The following is a 23,347-nucleotide window of genomic DNA, read 5'->3' on the forward strand; positions in this document are numbered from 1 at the left end:
AGGAGATTTAAGAAAACATGACTGAATAATCTAATAATGATACTATAATATGGAGCTCATTCTTTTGCAGCATTCACCTGTGTATAATTAAAATTAATTTCAGCCACAAATGCTGTATTCTAAAGTAGGAGTCAGTTTTAAAAAAGGGATAGAAACGCCACACTCACCTCCTCCTTGGCATACTTGAGTTTGTATTCTCTTTTAACTGCAGGATCAAACCTAGTCTGTGGAAGCCAAATCTGGATCTGCACCAAACCCATATTCACCCAGAGGCTACCTTGCCGAGCTGTCTCTGATAGGTCCTGAATTCCTTCTCCTTCCCCAAAGAACTGTTGCAAGCAGGTCAGCAAGAGACAGAGGACTTCTTTTGGCAGTATCTCCTGACCAGCGACATCCTTAAGTACTTTGAGAATGTATTGAAAGGCCACAGGGTCCTTGGAGGAGAGTTTATCACAACACTGTGAATATTCCTCTTGCAGGTCTACTGGAACCAGATCCTTCAGAGCCAAGAGCTGTCGACATAACATTACATCTTGGATTCTGGAATCTGTACACCTGAAGGAATAAGAATAAAAAGATATTGGCATCCTGGGGAGTACAAGGTTCTGTAATATTGCTGGTTTAGGTAAAAGATGTGTAGAGGAAGGACCTCAATAGTACCTAAATTCTGCCATGGAAGAAACAGACATGTTGGTCCACAAAACTGTGTTGACTTCTTGAAGCTGTTGTGCTCTCTCCATCCACTCTCCCAATATCACATGGGATGACGACAGAACAGGAAGGCCACTCGCATCCCACTGGCTTGTCTTGCTGCTGCTAGTTAGAATTTCAAAGAGGCACTTGGAGAAAACTGCTCGGTTCAAAATACCTGGGCCCTAAATTAAAAGATTAAGAGATATGTAGTGTTAATAGCATTTCTTCACTTATTTTAATGTTACACAAAGGTAAGCTTTATGAAAGGCTTTTTACCAAAACTACAAGATAATTGCTCACTTCAGCAAAACTATTAGAAAAAAATCAAATGGTGGAGCATCTCCAGATTTTCTCTCACACACAGCACATGCTCACATTCACCTCTACCAGCTAACAAATACTGGGAGTGGAACAGCTTGTCTTGTCTATACTAGAGTTTTAAAACATGTTTATTTCTAAAACTTGTTAGCAAAACTATTTTAAAAATAGACATTTTATCTTAGTCTAGCTATCCAATTATGTCACAAAACACAAACCTTCATGAAACGGTACATAGGGGATTTAGGCATTTTCTTTTCCTCTGCCCCAGGTAGCGGCTTCCAGGTTAACCAGTACTCCGGATCTGTGGTTACAGTACTGTGCCAGAAGAATTCTAATACGCTACTGACCAGTTCTGACCACAGAAGAGACAATTCTTCATGGGATACCTAAAAGTGAGAGAGAAAAAAAATTCAAGTCTCCTAAGATAATTTACTGGCATCGAAAGAAAATTATTATGCTTGAAACAAGAGAAAAAACACTGAATAGAATGTATGTGTGAAATTCTTTTCTGATGGAGATATTATCACCTTTAGTCTTCTTTAGCATCATAGAGTATGGTTTACATCTCCTCTGAAAAAAACTATACTCCTACACAATAGCTTCCCACCAGGTGTCTGTGCCCAGCAGCAGCTTCCATTCTTTCCCTTCCCTGCGCGCAAGCACACACACACACACACAGTTGTGAAGGATAATGTCACCGGCCAAGTTTTCCAAACATAACCTCTGTTGTGTGACTGTGCAACTTTGCACAATGGTGCGCTGAGTTCCACAAGCCCAGAAAACAGATAAAGTCCTCTGACAATCTGGCCAAAAGTACTTGTTAAGAACTTGCTGGTGTATTGAAGCCCATGGGAGCTACATGCTCGTGTCACTGTTAAATTCTAACCAGCCAGAAGTGCTATAATCTATTAACCTACTATGTAGGCAAAATGACATACAAAAGTAGGCCACACAACATTATTCCAGACTGCAGGATTAGGCAAAAAATGTTTTATATTATATATACACAGTCATAGAAATGAAGACAAGAGTTTTAGATTGATCTATCTACAAAGCAAAACCATTACATGTTGTCTTAATTTAGGTGGGCTACAGTAAGTCAACTGGTTGGTTTCCTTCAACGGTGTATCGTACCATTTTAATGGGAACAGTATCATACAGATGTACAGATTTTAATGCTAGACCTGAGATTGCTTTATAGGTCTGCCATTATATTGCTTTTGTGCTGACAACTTTTATTTGGCCTACAATTTCTCCCAAGTAATAAAATGTGTTGGAACTATTACTGTTGCAAACCTGTGAACTAGACACAGGAAGCATACTACAGACGCTCCTCGACTTACGCAAGAGTTCCGTTCCGGAATGCCTTGCGTAGCTCTAATTTTGCGTAAGTCGGAAACGTATACCCGACCATTACGCAAAACAAAAGAAAAACAAACAAAAAAACCAACAACCCTATTTCTAGCTTACGGAACTTTTTCCGTAAGTGCAGATTTGCGTAAGTCGGGTTTGCATAACCCGGGGGGCATCTGTAGTATGTTACAGATATTAACACTCATTCATGGACGTTTGAACACAAACTTCTGCAAGCCTAAATTAAACTAAAACTTGTCCTTACCTTATCAAGATGTAACAAGTGCCACAGTCCATACAGATGTTGAGAGACAGCTGGCGTCAGCTTAAGGCAAAAAGCTACATACTGACTTAGCTCTGAACACATGTGTACCTGTTGATTGCTGTTCTCCCTGTAGCTGAAGAAAAAAACTATCAACAAAAAACTATGCTACATAGTATGCAACTTGAATGCACAACTGAATGAGAAAAAATAATGTCTTGACTGTAGCAAAGAGGTGTGAAACCTGGGTTCAAAATTAATTATGTGACACTTTTTCAATGAGACCATAAACAAGTCATTTAGAGGCAATTTCACCCATCTCGTTTTACTGTTCTTTTATAAAAACATGACCTTCACTGAAATCCTGACACTGTATTGAGTGCACCAGATTTTTTTAAAGCTCCATTAGGGAAGCTACTCTATAAACCTCATTTTCTCAGCAATGCAATAATGCAGAGTTGCTTTCTTCTAAGAATTGGTAATTAGTCATAAAGCACACCTATATTTAGCCACTTGAAACAATGAAAATATTTACCGTATATACTCGTTCATAAGCCGAATTTTTTTAGTAAAAAAGGGAAGCACCAGAGAAGGGGGTCAGCTTATGAACGGGTATAGAAAGGGAGAGGTGGGACACAGCCCCTCCCCCAACAGAGGGAGCAAGGAGAGGCAGCACAGCCAGCAGAGCCAGAAGGGAAGAGGCGGGGCCAGAGTCTCTCCGCTTCTGGCCACGCTGTTCTCCCCCCAGCCTCCGAAGCAGCTGCAGCTCTGGGGCTGGCAGGCTGCAGTCATGCCGCTCAGCCTCGCCCCCCCAGAGCAGGCTGCGGCCCTGCCGCCCGGTCTGCAGAAGCAGCTCCAGCCAGGTCAGAGACATCCTCCCCTGGTCCTCCCCAGATAAGGTGAGAGGGGATGGGATAGGGAGAGTGTGGGGGTCCCGGGCTAGGGATGGGGTCATGTGGGGGGTGGTCACAGGGGTTACTCCTCTGACTCCCAGCTTCTCCCCCCCAAAAAAACTTCCCCACCAGTTGCTGTCCCGGCCCTTCAGGGTAAGCAGCTGGCGCGCCGGGACACTTTGTTTACTTAGGTTTACCTCCGTGCCTGCGGACGCTCGAGGTAAACAAACCATCTCGGCCCGCCAGCGGCTTATCCTGATGGCCCGGGAGCCAAAGTTTGCTGACCCCTGAATTATAGGGTTGGCTTATGAACAGGTTATAAAAATTTTCCATTTTTACTTATCCATCTTGGGAGGGGAGGGGTCGGCTTATAAACAAACCGGCTTATGATAGAGTATATACGGTAATTTAATTCAAATAGCCAACTGGGTGTGTACATTTTACTTTTTTTTTTATATATATATATTCTGTTTGCACAAATTACACTTGTAGATATGTCCCTTTCGATGATGCTCATTGTGGTGTTTAGATCTCTTGCTTCTCAAGCTCTTATTGAACTTTTTGCAGGAGCTCAAGAATACGACCATGAAGGCTTGACAGAGGATTGAGAATTAAAGGACTAATAAGCAGGCTTAAAAAAAAAAATTACTTCCTAGCAGAACTCTGTATAAAACCATGGGCTTTCTTCTGGTGCTGTCACAATCCAGTCTACTGTTAATAAAAATATTACTTTTTATAGTCTAAAAATATTATTCCAGGTGGCTTGAATAGCACAGTTATGCTATGCCTACATTGCAAACTGAGGGGGTGAGTCCCCTGCTTGCGAACACATACTTTCGCCAGCTCTCATCAAGCTAGTGCAAAAATAAATAGCAGTGTAGCTGTAGCAGAGGCACCACTGAACCGTACCTAGTACAAACCTGCCTGAAACCAGTGGGTATGTACTTGGCACTGCTCAGCCATGCCTCTGTTGCTGCTACCAGGGCTACCACAGCTATGCTGCTATTTATACTCGCGCTAGCTCAAAGACAGCGAGCACGAGTATATGTACCGGAGCAGGGAATCACCACCCCGGCCCCAGCTCATAATGTAGCCGTAGCCTTAGTATAATCACTTCGATAAAAATCCCATGTCTGCCCAAGAGCCGATGGGACAAAAGCTAGAAAATACTCAAGTTTAAACAACTCCTTAGACATTTCACTTTGGCTTTAGGTCCCAAGAAATGTGGTTTTGCAAATAGATAAGAATGATATATGTTGACTTGCAAGCAAAGGTAAGTAGCTCACTGATCCTCATAACTTTGCACAACAGATTCTAAATTTCATTAAAAAAAAACAAAAAAAACACCCTGCTCTTCCCTCACCTTCTTAGACAAGCCTTAGTTACACAATCCGCTGTCAGTTTGTACTGCCAGAGCACTGCCAAATACTCCATTGCGGGCCACAGCTGAATCCTACTACAGAGCTGGATTAATGAGGAAGAGTCCAACTGACTGGAGACAGTGTCTTCAGTACGAATCTCTTCTGGATGACCAAGCTTAACTCCTCCTGCTTTCAGGTGTGAACACTGTAAATTCACAAACGTCCTTAATTCACCTGTAGAATGGGGGATAAAAAGCACATGAATGCACATAAACACATATTTATCAATTAACAGTCCAAGCAGCAAATCTGAAAGGCACTGCTCATTCACACAGATACAAATGAGAAAGATAAATATTTCTGGATGAAATAAACATAAGCTAGATGTTCTGACACTGTGCTTCTGACTGTACTTGACTGTCACATATAAGGCAAATTATTTACCTGAATTAACATCTTCTAAATGATTAGCTCTGAGAACCAGGCCCTTGGCCCGCAGCAGTGCTTTCTTTATTTCCCATCCAGTGGCAGCAGTTTTCAGACAACAGATTTCGTCCTGCCATCTGCTTTCTCCAAAGGCAGATCTCATCTCCAGGATGTCGAGTGCTTTGCAGAATTCTTTCAACTGAGCAACCGACTCCACCACCAGTTTATCCTGTAAATGTTTAAAAACAAAAACAAAACACAAACAACAACAAGAAAAGATATTTAAACAATCAATAGTTTTTGTTTCAAAGGTTATAATGACATAATGAACATTATCAGTGGCCCACTAACATTGTGCTCATGCTTTCTAAATCAGAGTACTTACACATGCAAATGGTGTGCAACTTTATGCACAACTTAACACCAATTCTTAATGCTTCATCTCCCTTATGTGTTCAATCCAACATTACAAAGATGGATATGTTGAGATAACTGGCCAATGGATTAGTATTTAAGATTCAGTTTGTGCAAATTGGAAAAGGTAAAATAATTTTCCCAACGTTTTAATACTTTTATTTAACACGTTCATCTCTTGCTGATCGTCAGGCATGTACCACGTGTTAACAATTGTATGACAGTGTGTTTACAAAGACATGCCAGGAACCATCCTCGCTGCATTGACATTAACTAGTTTACACTGTTAAGTCTTTCTACACCCTGCTTTGAAAATGTACCGTGATGCTTTTCATATTAGCTCATTGCGCTAATGCATTAGCTGCTTATGGAAGTTTGGAAGGATGGACTCTCCTTCCCCAGGCAATTGAATACTAGTCAATGGAATGCAGAAAATGCCTCGTAATCTAACAACTGAAGAGGTAGCATTACCTGTTCAGTGGTTAGTGTTGCATCTCTCTCTAAAGAAGCTGGGTGGGGAACACTGGAGACAGCTGAAGGCAATTTTAAATGGCAGCTCTCTAAATCAGGGTTTCTTAAATTGGGTTGCCAGAAAGTGTCAAAGAGTCTCATAGGAGGCTCAGTGAGGGGGAAGGAAGGCAGGGGGGAAAGGCTCTCACTGGCGGCAGGAAGCGGAGTGCCACAGCTGGGAGCTGGCGGAGTAGAGCCGGGCTGCTCCGCTTCCCGTCGCTGCTGGGGGGGTGGGGGGAGAGGGAGGAGGAAGAGGAGGATCCCTTCCCCCTAGCCCCTTCCCCCGAGTGACACGGCTTGGGCCGGGGCGAGGGAAGTGGGGCAGGCTGCTCCTGGCCTCCTGCTAACCCCGGGGGCACTCTGGGCCTGTGGGCCCCCCAAAGTGCCCCCCCCCCACAGCTCCTGCCTCCCAGACCCTGGGGCCCCACACAGTCCCCCTGCAGGGGGGCTGCATAGGGCACCCAAATGGTTAGGGACGGCCCTGCACAAGGGCAGGTCCTTCAGCTCCAGTCCCCTGGGGCTGGCTGGGCTCAGCTTTCCACTCCAGGCACTGTAACCTGGTGCATGGGATCCCAGTGCTGTTCAGGATTGGCCCAGTTGCCCCTTCATCATTATGACAAGGGTCCGGCCAGCCCAAATGTGGGCGGTGGTGCTGCAACCCTATGCGCCAAGTTGCAATGTCACTTTCACAAATTTGGCCCAGCCCCCATTACAAGGGCTGGGCCAACCTGAGCAGCGCTGTGATCCTGGAAGTTACAACACCCGGAGCGGGGAGTCAAGCCCAGCCAGCCCCAGGAGACAGGCGCAGCAGAAGCCACCAATCTGGTACACAGAGAGTATTTATTTAATACTTATTTACTTATTAGTACATTACTGTGTATATTATGTATTGTGATTAAGAAATATTTGGTAATCCATGTTTTTTGTACTAAAGATATTTACAGGGTCGCAACAGGCCATCAAAGTTTACAAGGCCTGAACCCAAAAAGATTGAGAGAGACTGCAGGAATCCTGATAATTGAGTACTATCAGTGTGAATAGTTTGGGTATATGACCTATTCAAAAGGAAGTGAGGGTGAGGCAGAAATTAGACTGAATGAAGGCAGCCAAGTAGGAACCGGGGGTAAATTTTTTAAAAAGTACCCAACTTTCAAATCCCACTTTCAAACATGATGTTGGCCCCAAGCCCAAATTTTTAGATGTATTTAGGCATTGCGTTGTAATGTGTAACTTATTTGGGAGCCTAAGTCTCATTTTCAAAAGGAATGTAGGTGCCTAAACCAGTTACACATGGCACAGAGGAGCGCAGCAGTGCCTAGCTACCTTTAAAAATCTGGGCCCAACAGCCAGATTGTAAATCTAAAGATATAGATAGATGCCTACCAGGATTGAAATCAATGGGAGATAGACACATTAGGTACTTCTGAAAATCCCACCGAGCACCTATTTGAATCTTTAGGTGCCTTTGTGCCTAAATACCTTTTTGCCTTTCGAAAGCTAAGACCTACTGACTTTCAGTAAAGTTAGGCTCCTAAGTGCCTATGTCACTTCTATAAAAGGATAAACTGCTGAAAGAATTAACCTAAAACGTAAACCTAAATTCCCTTTTCAGAAGGCCTGGAGGTAAAACTGTCAACTAGGCCGAACACTAAAATCTATCAACAATGGTTTGGTTTGAAAAGGCATGGTGCAGTTCACACTGGGGGATGTACCTTCCTTGTTCTGCCTAGTCTGAAATTCACAAATATCCAGGACTACTTTACAGCAGAAATATCTCGATACTCATGCAACACCCTAAGCTGTTTGTTAAAGAACTGCTTCTCTGGACAATCCATCAACAAGGTTGTTACTAATTTAGACAGCTGATACATTTCAGAAAGAAATTCATATTAAAAAAAAATGTTAAAATTAGCATTAGTCGTGCTTATGAAGCCAGGGAAATAAGAGTGTCCATTTGCTGGCTTGGGAAATGAGTATAATAGTACAAGACCCCTACAGAGATTTGCTGCAAGCCTTAAGGAATGTTTGTAATGTACTTCGACATCCTTGGAAGCAAGGTGCTATAGTTGTCCAAAACATTCTGTTACAAATGGAATAATGTACCTTGAAAGGAAGAGGTCTCCCAAGAGACTTCTGCAGCTTCTTTACACCAACAGAAATACCAGCAGGACTGGCCAAACAGCTCTGAATCTGCTGTGAAACAGACTGAATTTCCTTGGAAACCCTTCAAGTAGAAAGGAAATAAGTTTTCAACAAGTTCAAGAGGGTAAAGGCAAAAGGACATGCAATAAGAACAAGAAAGTTCCATTTTTTGGTGGAGTATAGGAGAAAAAAGTGTGCTGGAGAAAATTACACATAGGTACATCTTCACTGAGGATAGGGCCAATGCTAAGAAATGTCAGAAGTTCTAAAACAAACTCATTCAGCTAATACACTTGTGCTTGCAGTGAGAGTGGAACATAAACATCAATACTTGTGCTTACAGAGTAAATGAATCTTATCAGTTTTAGCTTGTGTATTTTAAAAAGAACGCTAACGTAACTGTTTAATATGGCCACATATGTAGCAAAGGGACCCCGGGCGGGGGGGGGGGAGGGGTGTGTGTGCACACAACCCTTCCAATTAATTGCATTATGTACGAGCTAAACAACCTACCTGTGCTGCTCGTGTCCAGTCAGCATCTGGGGAATTCTGTTGATTAAATGCTTCACAACCCAGTGCCAGTGAAGCGACAGGAGTGCCAAGCCTGGAGAATCCACCGTCAGAGTGTCAGATGCTGCCCAAAACCGGTCACGCCACAGCAAGCAGTAGAAGATCTATAGGCAAGTCAGGAAAGTTATAGCCTTCCCATCTCTGAAGCCTGGCATATTACAGTACATCTTGCATTGTAGTTGGGGCACTGATGTTCCTAACTCTGCTGCTCTCATAATTAGACAATATTATGTTTTAAATCAAGAGATTTGTCCTCAACAGGTTTACCTACGTGTTCTAAAAATACTAGCAACTGTAGAATCCATTGTTAACTGATCCCCATCAGTGTATGGAACAGAGCACAAAGCAAGATGGACCTCCTTCAAGGATTTTACAATCTAAATTAGATATGGACAACACACGAGATGAAGAAGGTAAAGCTTTAAAGCAACACATTTATTGCTGTGGATTGACTTTAAAAGGCTTTGTTGCAAGAGGCTTTAAAACAGAATCTAGATGGAGGGGGAAACTGTTTGGTACGTTATGGGAGAAGGAATTCCAAGTATACAAAGTGGCATGGAAAAAGGAGAGGGCAAGAGAGAGTGAAAGACACAAAGGCTATGTTAAAAGGGAGTTTGGGGGTGTTAAGTAAGTAGAAATGAGAGCAGAGATGTAAGAAGAAATAGACTTGTTCTGGTATGAGAGGATGAGAAACCTGGCCTTGATATAGAAAGTGAGAAGAAGCCAATGAAGGGATTTGACGATGATCTGTGTGGTGGGAAATTTTAACAAAAGCATTTTGAACTGTTTGAGGTGAAGGGAAGAGTTGATATAAAAGGAAATAATGAAAGTATGTTGAAAACCTACATGCTATCTTAGAACAGTGGTGTTTAACCTGTTGTCTGCAGATCCCTAGGGTCCGCAGACCATGCTTACGAATTCCAAAGGCGTCCGCACATCCATTTGAAATTTTTTAGGGGTCCGCAAATGAAAAAAGGTTGAAAACCACTGTTTTAGAATAAAGAGTGGTGGATAATGAACACAACAGTTTACTATAAATTTGCAGATCAGCTTAACCCCTTATACCTGACACTGTACAAATGATCACATTCCACATTCTAACCACAACCCTGCCATTTATTTCAGAGTCCATGGGACTAAAAATGGAGAAGCTCCTCCAGAATTCTGGATCCTAAATAATTCTAGTTAGAGCAATTTAAAAACTCTACTCACCTCATGTACATTGTCATCTGTTAAGGTCACTTGAGAAGACTTCACCCAGTGCAACATAAAGGAATCCCAAAGTTCAAAGAAAGCAGCAAGATTGGCCACAATAGCATGTGGAAGAGAGTTATAACTCCCTGGATCTTGATTTAAAGATTAGAACAAAAAAAGGGGTAAAAGTTATAATATTCCGTCTACACAAAGTAACACAGAAGAGTTAATCTCTGGCCACCATATCTCCCAGTTACTGCGGTCACCGCTTAAAAACTTCAGTTTTTACTTGCTACATATTTCCTCAGTGTCTCCAGCATTCCCTATTACTTCTAAGTAGGTAGGCTAGGGAATACTGCAAATATGGAGGCAACACTGGTCAGTCAACTAAAGGCAATTGTGAAGTGAAAGTCATGTTGTGACCGACTTTCTTCTGAGGTGGAATGCAAACTGTAAACTGATAAAATTGCAGGACTGAAACTAAAGTTTTTCCTGATATAAAAAAATCACTAGCCACAGATCCCCTCTCTTTCCCTTTATTACATGCAGTTTAATTTCTTCTCTGCCAGGGGAGTTAAATACATCCAGTGAGATCATGTGCCACCAGCAGTGAAACAGTTTGTGTGTGTGTTACACTGGGAAAGTTCAGAAAGGGGAATTCTTCATATATAATCAATGATACCATGACAAGAAATAAATTGTCAATTGGGGAAGTGACAGCATCACAGAGCAAAAAGGTAAGACCTAGCAGATTTTAGCTACATAGATCCTCCTCTTTTCATTTGTCATTCTTCTCATCTGGCCGTCAAGTCAACTTATTGCAGTTTCTCAGTGATCCAGAAGGACAATGGTCTTTAGACCACAGAACAAATGTAAGCTTTGATATTTAGTCAATTTTTGCCCATGCATTCTCTGGAGAAGCACAAATAAAATTACATTAAACCTGCTCTATGCAGTTGGCTCGGCAAAAATACAGAATACATGATTAAAAATCTAGTAGGCAGAGTAAATGCCAATTTTACTAACCCGATTTTACAAAATGATGCTGTATTTAATAAAATAATTTTAATATCAATTTAGAACTCTGTTTAAAATAAAACCACAATACTAGTGCCTAAAAGTTGCTGTATGAGACACTGATTGGTGTTTGCAAAAAGAACAGGAGTACTTGTGGCACCTTAGAGACTAACAAATTTATTAGAGCATAAGCTTTCGTGGACTAGTCCACGAAAGCTTATGCGCTAATAAATTTGTTAGTCTCTAAGGTGCCACAAGTACTCCTGTTCTTTTTGCGGATACAGACTAACACAGCTGCTACTCTGAAACCTGATTGGTGTTTGTCATCAAGTCTTTCCACTTAAACTACAAATGCACATTGCTCGTGTTGCAAACCAAAAGGAAGAAGCTTTACTCCTTTCCAATTTCCACTAAACACCCTTTTTATAGTAGTTACCAATGAGGGCATGCAATGTCACTCTCTCTACACACATACATATTTATTATCCACACATTCTCTACTCTACTAGAGGGGCGTACCTACTCTACTAGAGTAATATTTTATGTTACTATAGCTCTGGTCTGCATGCCTTACATAAACGTATAAAACTTTCACACATACAATGGGCAGTATAAAATCATGCTTCGGGTAGCTGAGCTTTTATAACTGAATCCTATCGAACATTACTATTCTTTTCTTAGGGTACGTCTATACTTACCTCCGGGTTCGGCGGTAAGCAATCGATCTTCTGGGATCGATTTATTGCGTCTTGTCTAGACGTGATAAGTCGATCCCGGAAGTGCTCGCCGTCAACGCCGGTACTCCTGCTCCGCGAGAGGAGTACGCGGAGTCGACGGGGGAGCCTGCCTGCCGCGTGTGGACCCACGGTAAGTACCTTGTAGTTCGAACTAAGGTACTTCGACTTCAGCTACGTTATTCACGTAGCTGAAGTTGCGTATCTTAGTTCGAACTGGAGGGTTAGTGTGGACCAGCCCTAACTCATTAAACATATTATGCAGTAAAAGAAACAATGAGATCATCAGTCCTACCTTTATGGAACTCTAGAGACATTCTTAAGGCACTAGTTCTCAACTTTTTGCTAGTAATCAAGTTCTTCTCAATATAGCTTCTTTTTTCCCGGTCAAGAAATAATATTGCCCTGAATTAAAAACAACATAAGGGCGTTAGGAGAAGTTGGACATGACCAGCTAAAAAGCCTCTATACCATATCAGGGAGGGCAGAGCATATTAGGAGATTTGATATCTCAGTATTAACTATCTGAAGTGAGAATCGAAGGTCTGAACAGTGACATGTCAGATAGCTTAAATTTGGCCTGCAAAGGATGTTAAATTGAAAATTCAATTTTTAGACTTTTCCTGGAACACAAAAAAATATTTTTCTGTCTATTCACAGCTTAGACTGGATACCTCAAAAGGAAAGGTACTCCGCAATTATGCTGCAGAATCCATGCAACTATAGGTGATTATGTGGGAAGTTAGCATTTGCCAGGTGGCAAGAACCATCTTTTTACTCTGAACTCAGTTTTACTTTATAACTTGCCCATTCACCCCTTTTTATTTAAACGAAGAACAATAGTGGCAGACTAGTTCCTTCCCTTCCTACAAAAAGGTGTTTTGAGTAAGTCAGTAGCATCACAGAACCACTCCCATGCTTTCTGCTTCTTCCCCTGGTTCTATTTTTTTTTTTTGGGGGGGGGGGGGGGGGGAGTATTCCAGCACAACTGCTGCTAACTACCATGTGCTCTTCCCCTATGCCATCAGCAGAGGGGCAGTCTCCTGCCTGTCTGTAACCCAAGAGCAAAAGCAGGGGCTGAAGATTTAGATTTTCAAATGTTATAGCCAAAAAAATCAATATCTAGCATTTTAGACCTTATCTGTCAAATTTTAAGCAAAATGCTCAGCAGGAACATTGGCAATAATCACAACAGCATAGGCTAGAATCACAATGTAAACTTCACAAGCCACCAGGCTTTCAATCTGCATTTTTCTTAACCCACCGGTTTGCTACAGACATCAGAAGGACAAAAAGTTGATCTGTGTGTTCCACTTCTGTGTCAAAGTTCATTGAATTTCTAATGATATTCAAAAACTGCATATTCCATCTTGGATCCAGCGGCAACACGTGTTCATCTGGTAAGGCAAGCAGTTACAGAGAAAGACAGTGTTTTGCCAAATAAAAATGGTATTGCTTTTCTTTCTCCACCCCTCCAAGGAATGATTAGTGATTTCCATAAATGTAATGAGAGAGACCACTAGCAGAACTGGGGTATCACCGACTGCAATGGACAATTTCAGCATGGAAATAAGACTCATGAGGTCAGCTATTCTTTCAACTATTTCTTAATTTTGGGGATAGAACAATGCTCCAGTGCAGCCATGTGAGAGGAAGAGAGGTACAGTGGGAAAGCCCCTTCCCACAGAGCACCCACGTAGAAGGCAGCAGTAATTTGACTGTAGGCCGTGGAAGCACAGTGGTAAGTGTGAGGTGGTCACTGGTTAGGGCACCAGACGGGCACTTCAGATTCAGTTCCCTACTTCACCACAGACTTCCTGTGTCACCTTGGGCAGGTCACTTAACGTCTGTGCCCCAGTCCCCATCTACAAACTAGGGATAACAGCAATTTCCAATGCTCCAGAAAGTTTTTGCCATCCCAACAGGCATGCCTTACTAAGGCATATTACTCCTAAGGAGGTGCACTTCCCGGCCTCGCCTTGCACAGCTCTAGATTAAAGCCATTTCCTTATCATTCTTTTGAAATCTATCCATTCCTTTGTCCGTGAATTCCTGTAAATGCCAAATGTTCACTGAGACACAAGGTGAGTGAGGGAATATTTTATTGGACCAACTTCTGTTGGTGAGAGAGACAAGCTTTTGAGCCACACAGAGCTCTTTCTCAGGTGTGGGAAAGGTACTCAGAGCGTCACAGCTAAACACAAGGTGGAGCAGACTGTTTAGCATAGGTAGGTAGCCCATATTCTAGGGGACATTCAAGGTGGAGTGGCCTGTTACCCTAACATACTAACCACGTTTTTCAACATTACCTACTTCCAACCAAGAGTGCCACACATGTACTGTATAACCACTTTCAAAATATTTCAGAAGGAACCACACTCCAATTTAAGGCTAATTCCAGTGAACTTCACAATATTTTGCATATCACCAATCCACCCAACTTGCAAGTTCCACTTTCAGAGTCATAATGCATAACTATTTTTGTTAAGCAGATTTTCCCAGAGAAGCTGTGACACATTCAGAACATAATCTGCCTTCAGTCTTCACTCCTTAAAAGAAAAACAGGATGCACAAATGACTGGGGGGGTAGAGGGGGGAGAGAAGAGGAGGAAGAGGAAGCAAAGGTACCTGTCATGTTTGGCTGTAGCAACTTGATCACATTACTGATTGCAGCAGAGTGGGGACTGGAGTAGAAACTATTCAGCGATGCAGCACCAGCTTCTAGTTGAGTGCGCACTGAATCTGTAGGTGAGAATAATAGTTAAGAGTGTTTAGCTTTGACGGTACAAAGCATAGTCAGTCAACAAAAACACTCAAGATGTGCCAGCCAAAATCTCCTCTGCCCAGTTAAGGGTTGCCCTCTTTCTACACTAACTACAGATAGCAGATCAGTCTTTCAGAAGGCCCGTAACAGCGTGCACTGCAGCAATCTGATCTCATTACTACATCGGCTTCAAAAGGTATTTTGAGATTGATTGTCAAACAGATAAAGCAGTGTACGTGACAGTCACGACACAAGAAATCGACACATGGGAATTTCCATTTACTTCTACGATTTTTAGAGTCTGGTTTTCAAAAATCAATGCAAGTTATGTATCTAACTCCCATGGATTTATTTATTATCCATCACTGATGTTTTCTACAGAATCTAACTTTCAAATAATTTTCTAGACATTTGCAATATTTTCTGGTTACAATTTCAGATTATTAATACACACATGGCTGTCTGGAGAAAAACAATAGCATCAAGAGAGTGAATCCCATCCATTGCAATGTGATATTAATGAATACTGGGATTTTCAAAGGAGCCTAAGGGAGTTAGATACCCAAATCCTATTGAGCATTTAATTTCCTTCAACTGGGATTTTCAAAGGAGCCTAAGTCTTTAATTATGATGATAATTTAAATGCCAGCATTGTGAACTATTACACTGGTGACAGTCTTTGCAAGCACGCACAGTTATGCGGCTTTCCCCTGTGGTTGTATGTTCCATACAAATAAGGCTGCAAGGTTTAAATATCCAAATACTCTAGAATAGTTTGTTTTAATCTGGGAGGGGTTAGCCACATACTAGCATTTTCAGTCTCAGGTGACTTTTGCAGGCCTGCCTGTTGCTAGAAATTCTAAATTATCTAGTTCAATTAGGTAAATGTAACAAATTAATTTACAAAAAGCATTTCAAAACCTACGGTAATTAAACTAGTCTATCAAATATTTATTGCTTTTTGGTCTGCAATGCATGCCTCCTTCCCATCTAACACTCACTATTTTGAGTGGTTAGACATCACACAATCTCTGGAAAACCCCAGTTTCGCAGAGTTTCTCCAGCTGTCCTGCAAATTTATTGAAGACTAGGCAATCTGTAAACATAATTGCATCATTGTACAGTTTTTACTGCTGCTGTGAAGGAAAAACAATGGAGAGAATTAAATCACTCTGTGGTAAGTATAATAATTAAGAATACCACCTACCAAGCACTTGTGGTAGATTCTTGGTTAAGTGATTAAGCCATCTAACTCTCAACAACCAATCTTGATTGGATGCCTTTTCTATGAACAATTCAACAGAAGTAGATAGGACTTCAATTTCATCTGTCCAATAGGCATCCATCTGAACAGTACTGAATCGGAGACTCTCTGAATTAGTGGATTGCATAACTTTCTGCAAATCTTGCAGAGTAAGTGGTAGTGTTCTGAAATGAATGGAAATAATTAAGGATAAATACATGACTAGAAAAAAAACCTCCGTAATTCCAAAATGAGTCAATTCTCAAAGTCAAATTACTGATAATTACTATGTAAAGTATCACCAAATAACCTCCACAATTTATGCGAAGTTATTTTTGCCCCAAGTGGGTAACTATTTGAAAATATCCCTATTTTCCAAATTCACTTTGCTTTTGTTTTTAGTAGAAGCTTATTTGGATTTTTAAATCCACTTTCCCATTTTTAACCGAGTTTAAGATGTTTACTACCAGCAACTCAGTATTAAGGTTACTTCATACACATACATGACAAAGCATGGAGCTTTAGAGGAGAAATTACGACTGAGTTCCTGCACCAAAGAGTCCACAATGTAAGAATACAGGTAAGGATGGGAGGCGGAGGAGGGAAGGGGGGAGAGAAGGAAGAGAGGACACAGGAGAAAAACAATGTTCCTTTCTGATTTTCAGATCAATATTTAACTTCAGCATGAACTTCTATGCCTTGCTCTGCCACTGACTTCTCACATGACATTGTGCCTCAGTGCACCTAAAGATTTGCACAGGAAGGCACCATCCCTGCCACCAGGACTTTACAATACAAGTGAACACTAACTGAGGTTTTGCTTCAATGTTGTGAAAGTTTGAAAAATTGGGCATGAAACTGACTAGAGGAGCTCTTTCATCTGCCCACCACATGCAGGACTCAGATCTGGCAGCTCCATTTGGACAAAGAGCTCAAAGTTTGGCTGTTCATCTGAAGATACTGGACCAAAATCTCATAAGGAAATGTTCTCAAATATCACGCAACCCTCTTTCTGCCAGTTCAAAAGAACAGGTCCTTTTGTGGTTATTTCTGTTTCTGGATGAAACCACAGAGTACAGAGCAGTGTAGTATATTCTAACCTAAAGTATTAGTCACACAGTTTTGAACTTCAAAGGGTTTGGATCCAAAATGTGTTGGGCCAGTTCTTGATTGGACTTATTTGTGCATCTCCAGTGTTGACATTTACTCTATGCTTTAGACCTGCAATGGCCTCCTCCATTTCACACAGGACTTTTCTACTCTTCATTCAAACCCTTTCTTATAGGCTCTCTTTTCCACGATACCCAGCAACTAACACTTCAGAGTAAGAATGTGGGCACCCACCTTCCTAGTGTCAGGATATTCAATGTATTTGTTAGACTATTTAAACTGTAAGGTAGATCACTCGGTCAGGGCAGAAAGAACTGTGTACACTACTGGACCTTAATTAAATTAATTTGTAGGAAAATTGGGGCAGGACTGGGGAAGAGAATGAAAAGATACTTAAAATCTAGGATGACTTGCCTTGCCCATTTCTATATAAAATGTATAATTCTGAATATCTTAATCCAGATAAATCAGAACAAAACAAAACAGATATTGAGGGTTCAGAGTAAATGTAAAAGGTTAGCCACACATCCCTGACAGAAGAGCATTGTGGTGACACCATTTACTGATGGTGGGTACAGTAACGGAGTGTTAAACCTGTATTATTTGTTGCTCATTCTTTAACCAAAAAGTGTCTCTTGCCCACCTGCTGTTTTTCAGGCTCAGTCTGTTCAGACAATATGCTAGGACCTGTCCATCACTCTGGACTGTAGAAAGAAGTGAGTCTTCAGCTAGAAACAGACCTGTAGGTAGAGAGTCTGGCCACAATCCCATTGCTAGCAGGGAGTCACCCCAAGTTTCATGGGAAGTCAGAGCTGAAACATGCTTCATTACCAACTCCAGCACAAGCTAAAACAGAAGAGCATAGAGCAATTCAGCATTATGTATTTAAACATGCATTCAGATACTACTACTCAGGCAGAATATACATAATCTTACTTTGTTATAGATTTCATACCAAAAGATACCAAAGCACTTCAACCACAACTGAAACATACGACACTCAGGCCTGGTCTACACTACGACTTTAATTCGGATTTATCAGCTTTAATTCGAATTTACCCTGCAACCGTCCACACAACGACGCTATTTATTTCGATGTAAAGGGCCCTTTAAATCGATTTCTGTACTCCACCCCGACGAGCGGAGTAGCGCCAAAATCGATTTTAACATTTCGAATTAGGGATAGTGTGGCCGCAATTCGATGGTATTGGCCTCCGGGAGCTATCCCACAGTGCATCATTGTGACCGCTCTGGACAGCAATCTAAACTCGGATGCACTGGCCAGGTAGACAGGAAAAGCCCCGCGAACATTTGAATTTCATTTCCTGTTTGCCCAGCGTGGAGAGCACAGGTGACCACAGATAGCTCATCAGCACAGGTAACCATGCAGGCTGATAATCGAAAAAGAGCACCAGCATCGACCGTGAGGGAGGTACTGGATCTGATCGCTGTATGGGGAGAGGATTCAGTGCTTGCAGAACTTCGTTCTAAAAGACGAAATGCAAAAACTTTTGAAAAAATCTCCAAGGGCATGATGGAGAGAGGCCACAATAGGGACTCTGAGCAGTGCCGCATGAAAGTCAAGGAGCTCAGACAAGCCTATCAAAAAACAAAGGAGGCAAACGGTCGCTCCGGGTCAGAGCCGCGGACATGCCGCTTCTACGCCGAGCTGCATGCAATTCTAGGGGGGGCTGCCACCACTACCCCACCTGTGATCGTGGATTCTGGGTCGGGGATAGTCTCATCAGCGACGCCTGAGGATTCTGCCGATGGGGGAGAGGAGGAGGAGGAGGAGGATGAGCTTGCAGAGAGCACACAGCACTCCGTTCTCCCCAACAGCCAGGATCTTTTTCTCACCCTGACTGAAGTACCCTCCCAAGCCAGTACCCAAGACTCTGACCCCATGGAAGGGACCTCAGGTGAGTTTACCTTTTAAAATATAAAACTTGTTTTAAAAGCAAACGGTTTTTAATGATTACTTTGCCCTGAGGACTTGGGATGCATTCGCGGTCAGTTCAGCTACTGGAAAAGTCTGTTAACGTGTCTGGGGATGGAGCGGAAATCCTCCAGGGACATCTCCATGAAGCTCTCCTGGAGGTACTCCAAAAGCCTTGCCACAAGGTTTCTGGGCAGTGCATCCTTATTCCCTCCTCCATGGTAGGACACTTGACCACGCCATGCTTGCAGCAAGTAATCTGGTATCATTGCCTGACAAAGCCTGGCAGCGTATGGTCCCGGTGTTTGCTGGCATTCAAGCAACATCCGTTCTTTATCTTGTTGTGTAATTCTCAGGAGAGTGTTATCACTCCTGGTAACCTGGTTGAAATACGGGAACTTAATTAAGGGGACAGAGGTGGCCGTTCCTACTGGGCTGTTTGCCTGTGGCGGAAAATAAATCCTTCCCTGCAGTTAGCCAAGCGCAGATGGGAAATTGGCCCTGAGTTTTTCGCGTTTGGCTAGCAGGGATCTTCCCTGTTACCAGCCACGCGGTGGGGGGAGGGGTACCGTGATCATCCCAGAGAATTCATGGCGGGAGGGGGGCGGCGGCGGGGGGGGTGTGTGTGGTTAGTTTGGTGCCTGCAGGGATCTTCCCTGATACCAGCCACGCGGTGGGGGGGGAGGGGTACAGCGATCATCCCAGAGAATTCATGGCGAGAGGGGGGGGTGGTTAGTTTGTTTTCTGCTGCTGCTGAATGTTAACAGAAAAACCGCAGCACTCTACAGGCTATGCTTGGTATGTGGGAAAGGAGGGCGCAGAAGCTGTAAAACAATGGCTTACCATGGCCGCATGCAAGCCGAATTCTGTTGCCCAGACCTGTGATCTCTAGCAGCAAAGCCACAGGCACTCAGCATTAAGAGGCAAAATGCGACCTTGCACAGAAATCACATGTGCTATGTAATGTGAATAGTGTTGGTCACCGTGAAAGAGTATAAGCATTGTTCTGCAAAATGTAGCTTTTTAAACAAGTCTCTCTTTTTTCCCCTCCCTACAGCAGCTGCAAATTCCACAAGCCTCCCTCCTCCATCCCGAAGGTTATCACAGATAAGGCGTTGTAAGAAGAGAACGCGAGACGAGATGTTTTCTGAAATTATGGAATCCAGCCGCAGTGACAGAGCTCATCTGAATGAGTGGAAGGAAACAGTTTCAAAGTATAGGAAAGAAGCCAGTGAACGTGAGGACATGAGGGACCAACGTGAGGACATGAGGGACCAACGTGAGGAGAGGTGGCGGCAGGAAGACCAGAGGAGGCAGGATGCAACGCTGGGGCTGCTGCGTGAGCAAACAGACATGCTCCGGCGTCTGGTGGAGCTTCAGGAACGGCTGCTGGAAAACAGACTGCCGCTTCAGCCCCTGTTCCACCCTCCCCCCTCCCCATGTTCCGTATCCTCCTCACCCCGACGTGTAAGAACGCGGGGGGGGAGGCTCCGTACACCTTCCCATTCCACCCCAGTAGACAGCCCAAGCAAAAGGCTGTCATTTTTTTAACCTTTTCTTTGTGGCTTTTTCCTTCCCAGCAATCCTCCTCCCAAATACCACCCGGGTTCCCTCCCTCTTTTTCTAATCTATTAATAAAGAATAAATGATTTTTAAATGATAGTGACTTTATTTGGTTTGAAAGAAAGCTGGGGGAAGGGGGAGGGTGGGTTCCTTACAGAAAATCAGTCAATAAAGGGGGCGGGTTTTCATGAAGGAGAAACAAACAGATATTTCACACTGTAGCCTGGCCAGTCATGAAACTGGTTTTTAAAGCTTCTCTGATGCACAGCGCTTCCCGGTGTGCTCTTCTAATCGCCCTGGTGTCTGGCTGCGCGTAATCAGCAGCCAGGCGATTTGCCTCAGCCTCCCACCCCGCCATAAAGGTCTCCCCCTTACTTTCACAGAGATTGTGGAGCACACAGCAAGCAGAAATAACAATGGGGAGATTTCTTTGGCTGAGGTCAGAGCGAGTCAATAATGATCGCCAGCGACCTTTTAAACGGCCAAATGCACATTCTACCACCATTCTGCACTTGCTTAGCCTGTAGTTAAACAGCTCCTGACTCCTGTCCAGGCTGCCTGTGTACGGCTTCATGAGCCATGGCATTAAGGGGTAGGCTGGGTCCCCAAGAATAACTATTGGCATTTCAACATCCCCAACGGTTATTTTCTGGTCCGGAAAGTAAGTCCCTTGCTGCAGCCCTTTAAACAGAGTAGTGTTCCTGAAGACGCGAGCGTCATGAACCCTTCCCGCCCAGCCCGCGTTGATGTTGGTGAAACGTTCCTTGTGATCCACAAGTGCTTGCAGCACCATTGAAAAATTACCCCTTGCGGTTTATGTACTCGGTGGCTTGGTGCTCCGGTGCCAAGATAGGGATATGGGTTCCGTCTATCGCCCCACCACAGTTAGGGAATCCCATTGCAGCAAAACCATCCACTATAGCCTGCACATTTCCCAGAGTCACTAACTTTCGTAGCAGCACCTGAGTGATTGCTTTGGCTACTTGCATCACAGCAGCCCCCACAGTAGATTTGCCCACTCCAAATTGATTCCCGACTGACCGGTAGCTGTCTGGCGTTGCAAGCTTCCACAGGGCTATCGCCACGCGCTTCTCAACTGTGAGGGCTGCTCTCATCTTGGTATTCTGGCGTTTCAGGGCAGGGGACAGCAAGTCACAAAGTTCCATGAAAGTGCCCTTACGCATGCGAAAGTTCCGCAGCCACTGGGAATCGTCCCAGACCTGCAACACTATGCGGTCCCACCAGTCTGTGCTTGTTTCCCTTGCCCAGAATCAGCGTTCCATGGATAGAATCTGCCCCATTAACAACATGATCTCCAAAGCACCGGGGCCCGTGGTTTCACAGAATTCCGTATCCGTGTCCATGTCCATGTCAATGTCCTCATCATGCTTGTCGCTGCGCTGCCGCCGCCGCTGCCTCCTCGCCTCGTTTTTCTGGTCCTGGCTGAGCATAAACTCTATGAGAACACGCGAGGTTTTTACAATGTTCATGACTGCTGTCTTGAGCTCAGCGGGCTCCATGCTTGCCGTGGTATGGAGTCTGCAGTGTTCACCCACCCAGGAAAAAAGGCGCGAAAATGGTTGTCTGCCGTCCGTTGCTTTCATGCAGGGAGGGAGGAGGGAGGGAGGAGGTGAGGCTGTACCCAGAACCACCTGCGACGATGTTTTTTGTCCCATCAGGCACTGGGATCTTAACCCACAATCCCAATGGGCGCGGGAGACTGCAGGAACTATGGGATAGCAATGGGATAGCTACCCACAGTGCAACGGTGCAGAAATCGACGCTAGCCCCGGTACTTGGACGCACACCACCGAATTAATGTGCTTAGTGTGGCCGCATACATTTCGACTTTATACAACCTGTTTTTCAAATCCAAATTATATAAATTCGGATTAATCCCGTAGTGTAGACATACCCTCAGCTGCTCTTAACAGCATATAATAGTGAACAGTAAGATAGGAAGCCAATACCACCATATTCAGGTGGAACTTCAGGCTGACAGAACAATTTCTCCAGGCTGTAATTCGGCAAGAGCTACTGCCTCTAACTTTTGCTTGAGGAGACACAGAATGTAAATAATAAATTAACAGCCTCATCTTAAGAGACAATGGTTCACACTGCAGAAGTGGAGTAAGGAGGCTAGAATCAGCTGGATTTCCCTGCTGGGGAATTACCTAGCACACATGTTCAGATTAAATGCCCTATTCTACTGCATGCTCCCATGACTTCTACTGCAACCCCAGTTTTAGGGAAATGCCAGTGAGCAGGAAGAATGGGTCATAGACTGTACACTTCAGCCATTCTGTGGCACAGAAAGGCCTCTTGGGAAACCACTGCAGTATGGGTTAAATCAGAGTCTTCCCAGGGGTACTCCAGATTACACTGGGCCAAAGAAGCCCCTAGCACCAGCAGAATCCAGGAAGTGTGAAAGCAGTTTAAAACTACCTTTTCTCTGCTCTCCATCAGGCTGCGACTCTTGACAGGTGCAGCTCAAAATTGGGGCCTGAAACTCCCAAGAGCACAATGCTCTCCAACAGCATGCGAAGGCCCTTCACAGGACAGAGCGCTGCTTTCAGAATCACCAACCCTCCTTCTGGCAGCATTCCTTTCTAGGAATTTCAATATTGTTGTCCGTTTGTGAAAAACACAACCCAGTTTTAAGAAGAATGAAATATTTACCTTTTGGTTCATCTGGGACTGCTGTGAGCGGACATACACTTCCCAGCAAGCTCTGTAAAAACTCTTTGGTAAACCAAGGCCTCGATGCAACTGTTGTACAATTAGTGTAGCAGCATGAATCAAAGATGACAATGACAACACAGAACCTGAAAAGGCACGGAA

At 43.5% G+C, this 23,347-nt stretch overlaps 2 protein-coding genes across 4 annotated transcripts in view; one reads left to right on the top strand and one right to left on the bottom strand.

Moving 5' to 3' along the window:
• The window catches only part of MDN1 (midasin AAA ATPase 1), a 175,711-nt gene that overhangs the window by 54,752 nt on the left and 97,612 nt on the right, over nt 1-23,347 (bottom strand). For 2 of the 3 annotated variants that reach the window (XM_065590185.1, XM_065590183.1), the window contains 15 exons: nt 23,186-23,331; nt 17,651-17,853; nt 15,862-16,082; nt 14,519-14,632; nt 13,155-13,287; nt 12,186-12,295; nt 10,158-10,291; nt 8,889-9,049; nt 8,337-8,457; nt 5,328-5,538; nt 4,886-5,117; nt 2,633-2,765; nt 1,230-1,400; nt 661-875; nt 168-555 (listed from right to left, as the gene is read on the bottom strand). In XM_065590185.1, the coding sequence (XP_065446257.1) occupies nt 168-555; nt 661-875; nt 1,230-1,400; nt 2,633-2,765; nt 4,886-5,117; nt 5,328-5,538; nt 8,337-8,457; nt 8,889-9,049; nt 10,158-10,291; nt 12,186-12,295; nt 13,155-13,287; nt 14,519-14,632; nt 15,862-16,082; nt 17,651-17,853; nt 23,186-23,331 (2,693 nt within the window). The remainder of the gene's footprint in view (nt 1-167; nt 556-660; nt 876-1,229; nt 1,401-2,632; nt 2,766-4,885; nt 5,118-5,327; nt 5,539-8,336; nt 8,458-8,888; nt 9,050-10,157; nt 10,292-12,185; nt 12,296-13,154; nt 13,288-14,518; nt 14,633-15,861; nt 16,083-17,650; nt 17,854-23,185; nt 23,332-23,347) is intronic. The other variant, XM_065590184.1, reaches the window with a different exon arrangement.
• LOC135982627 (uncharacterized) lies at nt 18,252-20,611 on the top strand. The gene is made up of 2 exons (XM_065590189.1): nt 18,252-18,926; nt 20,001-20,611. Exons 1-2 carry the CDS (start codon nt 18,392-18,394, stop codon nt 20,492-20,494), a joined length of 1,029 nt encoding a protein of 342 aa, XP_065446261.1. The 5' UTR covers nt 18,252-18,391; the 3' UTR covers nt 20,495-20,611.

Source organism: Chrysemys picta, chromosome 3 (genome assembly GCF_011386835.1).
Source record: "Chrysemys picta bellii isolate R12L10 chromosome 3, ASM1138683v2, whole genome shotgun sequence".
NCBI lineage: Eukaryota > Metazoa > Chordata > Testudines > Emydidae > Chrysemys > Chrysemys picta.

What these genes read in the sequence shown, in the direction of transcription:
- LOC135982627 (XM_065590189.1), top strand. Translation starts at nt 18,392, where the DNA reads ATGCAGGCTGATAATCGAAAAAGAGCACCAGCATCGACCGTGAGGGAG. An exon ending in CCCCATGGAAGGGACCTCAG is followed by an intron (nt 18,927 to 20,000) that starts GTGAGTTTACCT and finishes CCCTCCCTACAG; the next exon opens with CAGCTGCAAATTCCACAAGC.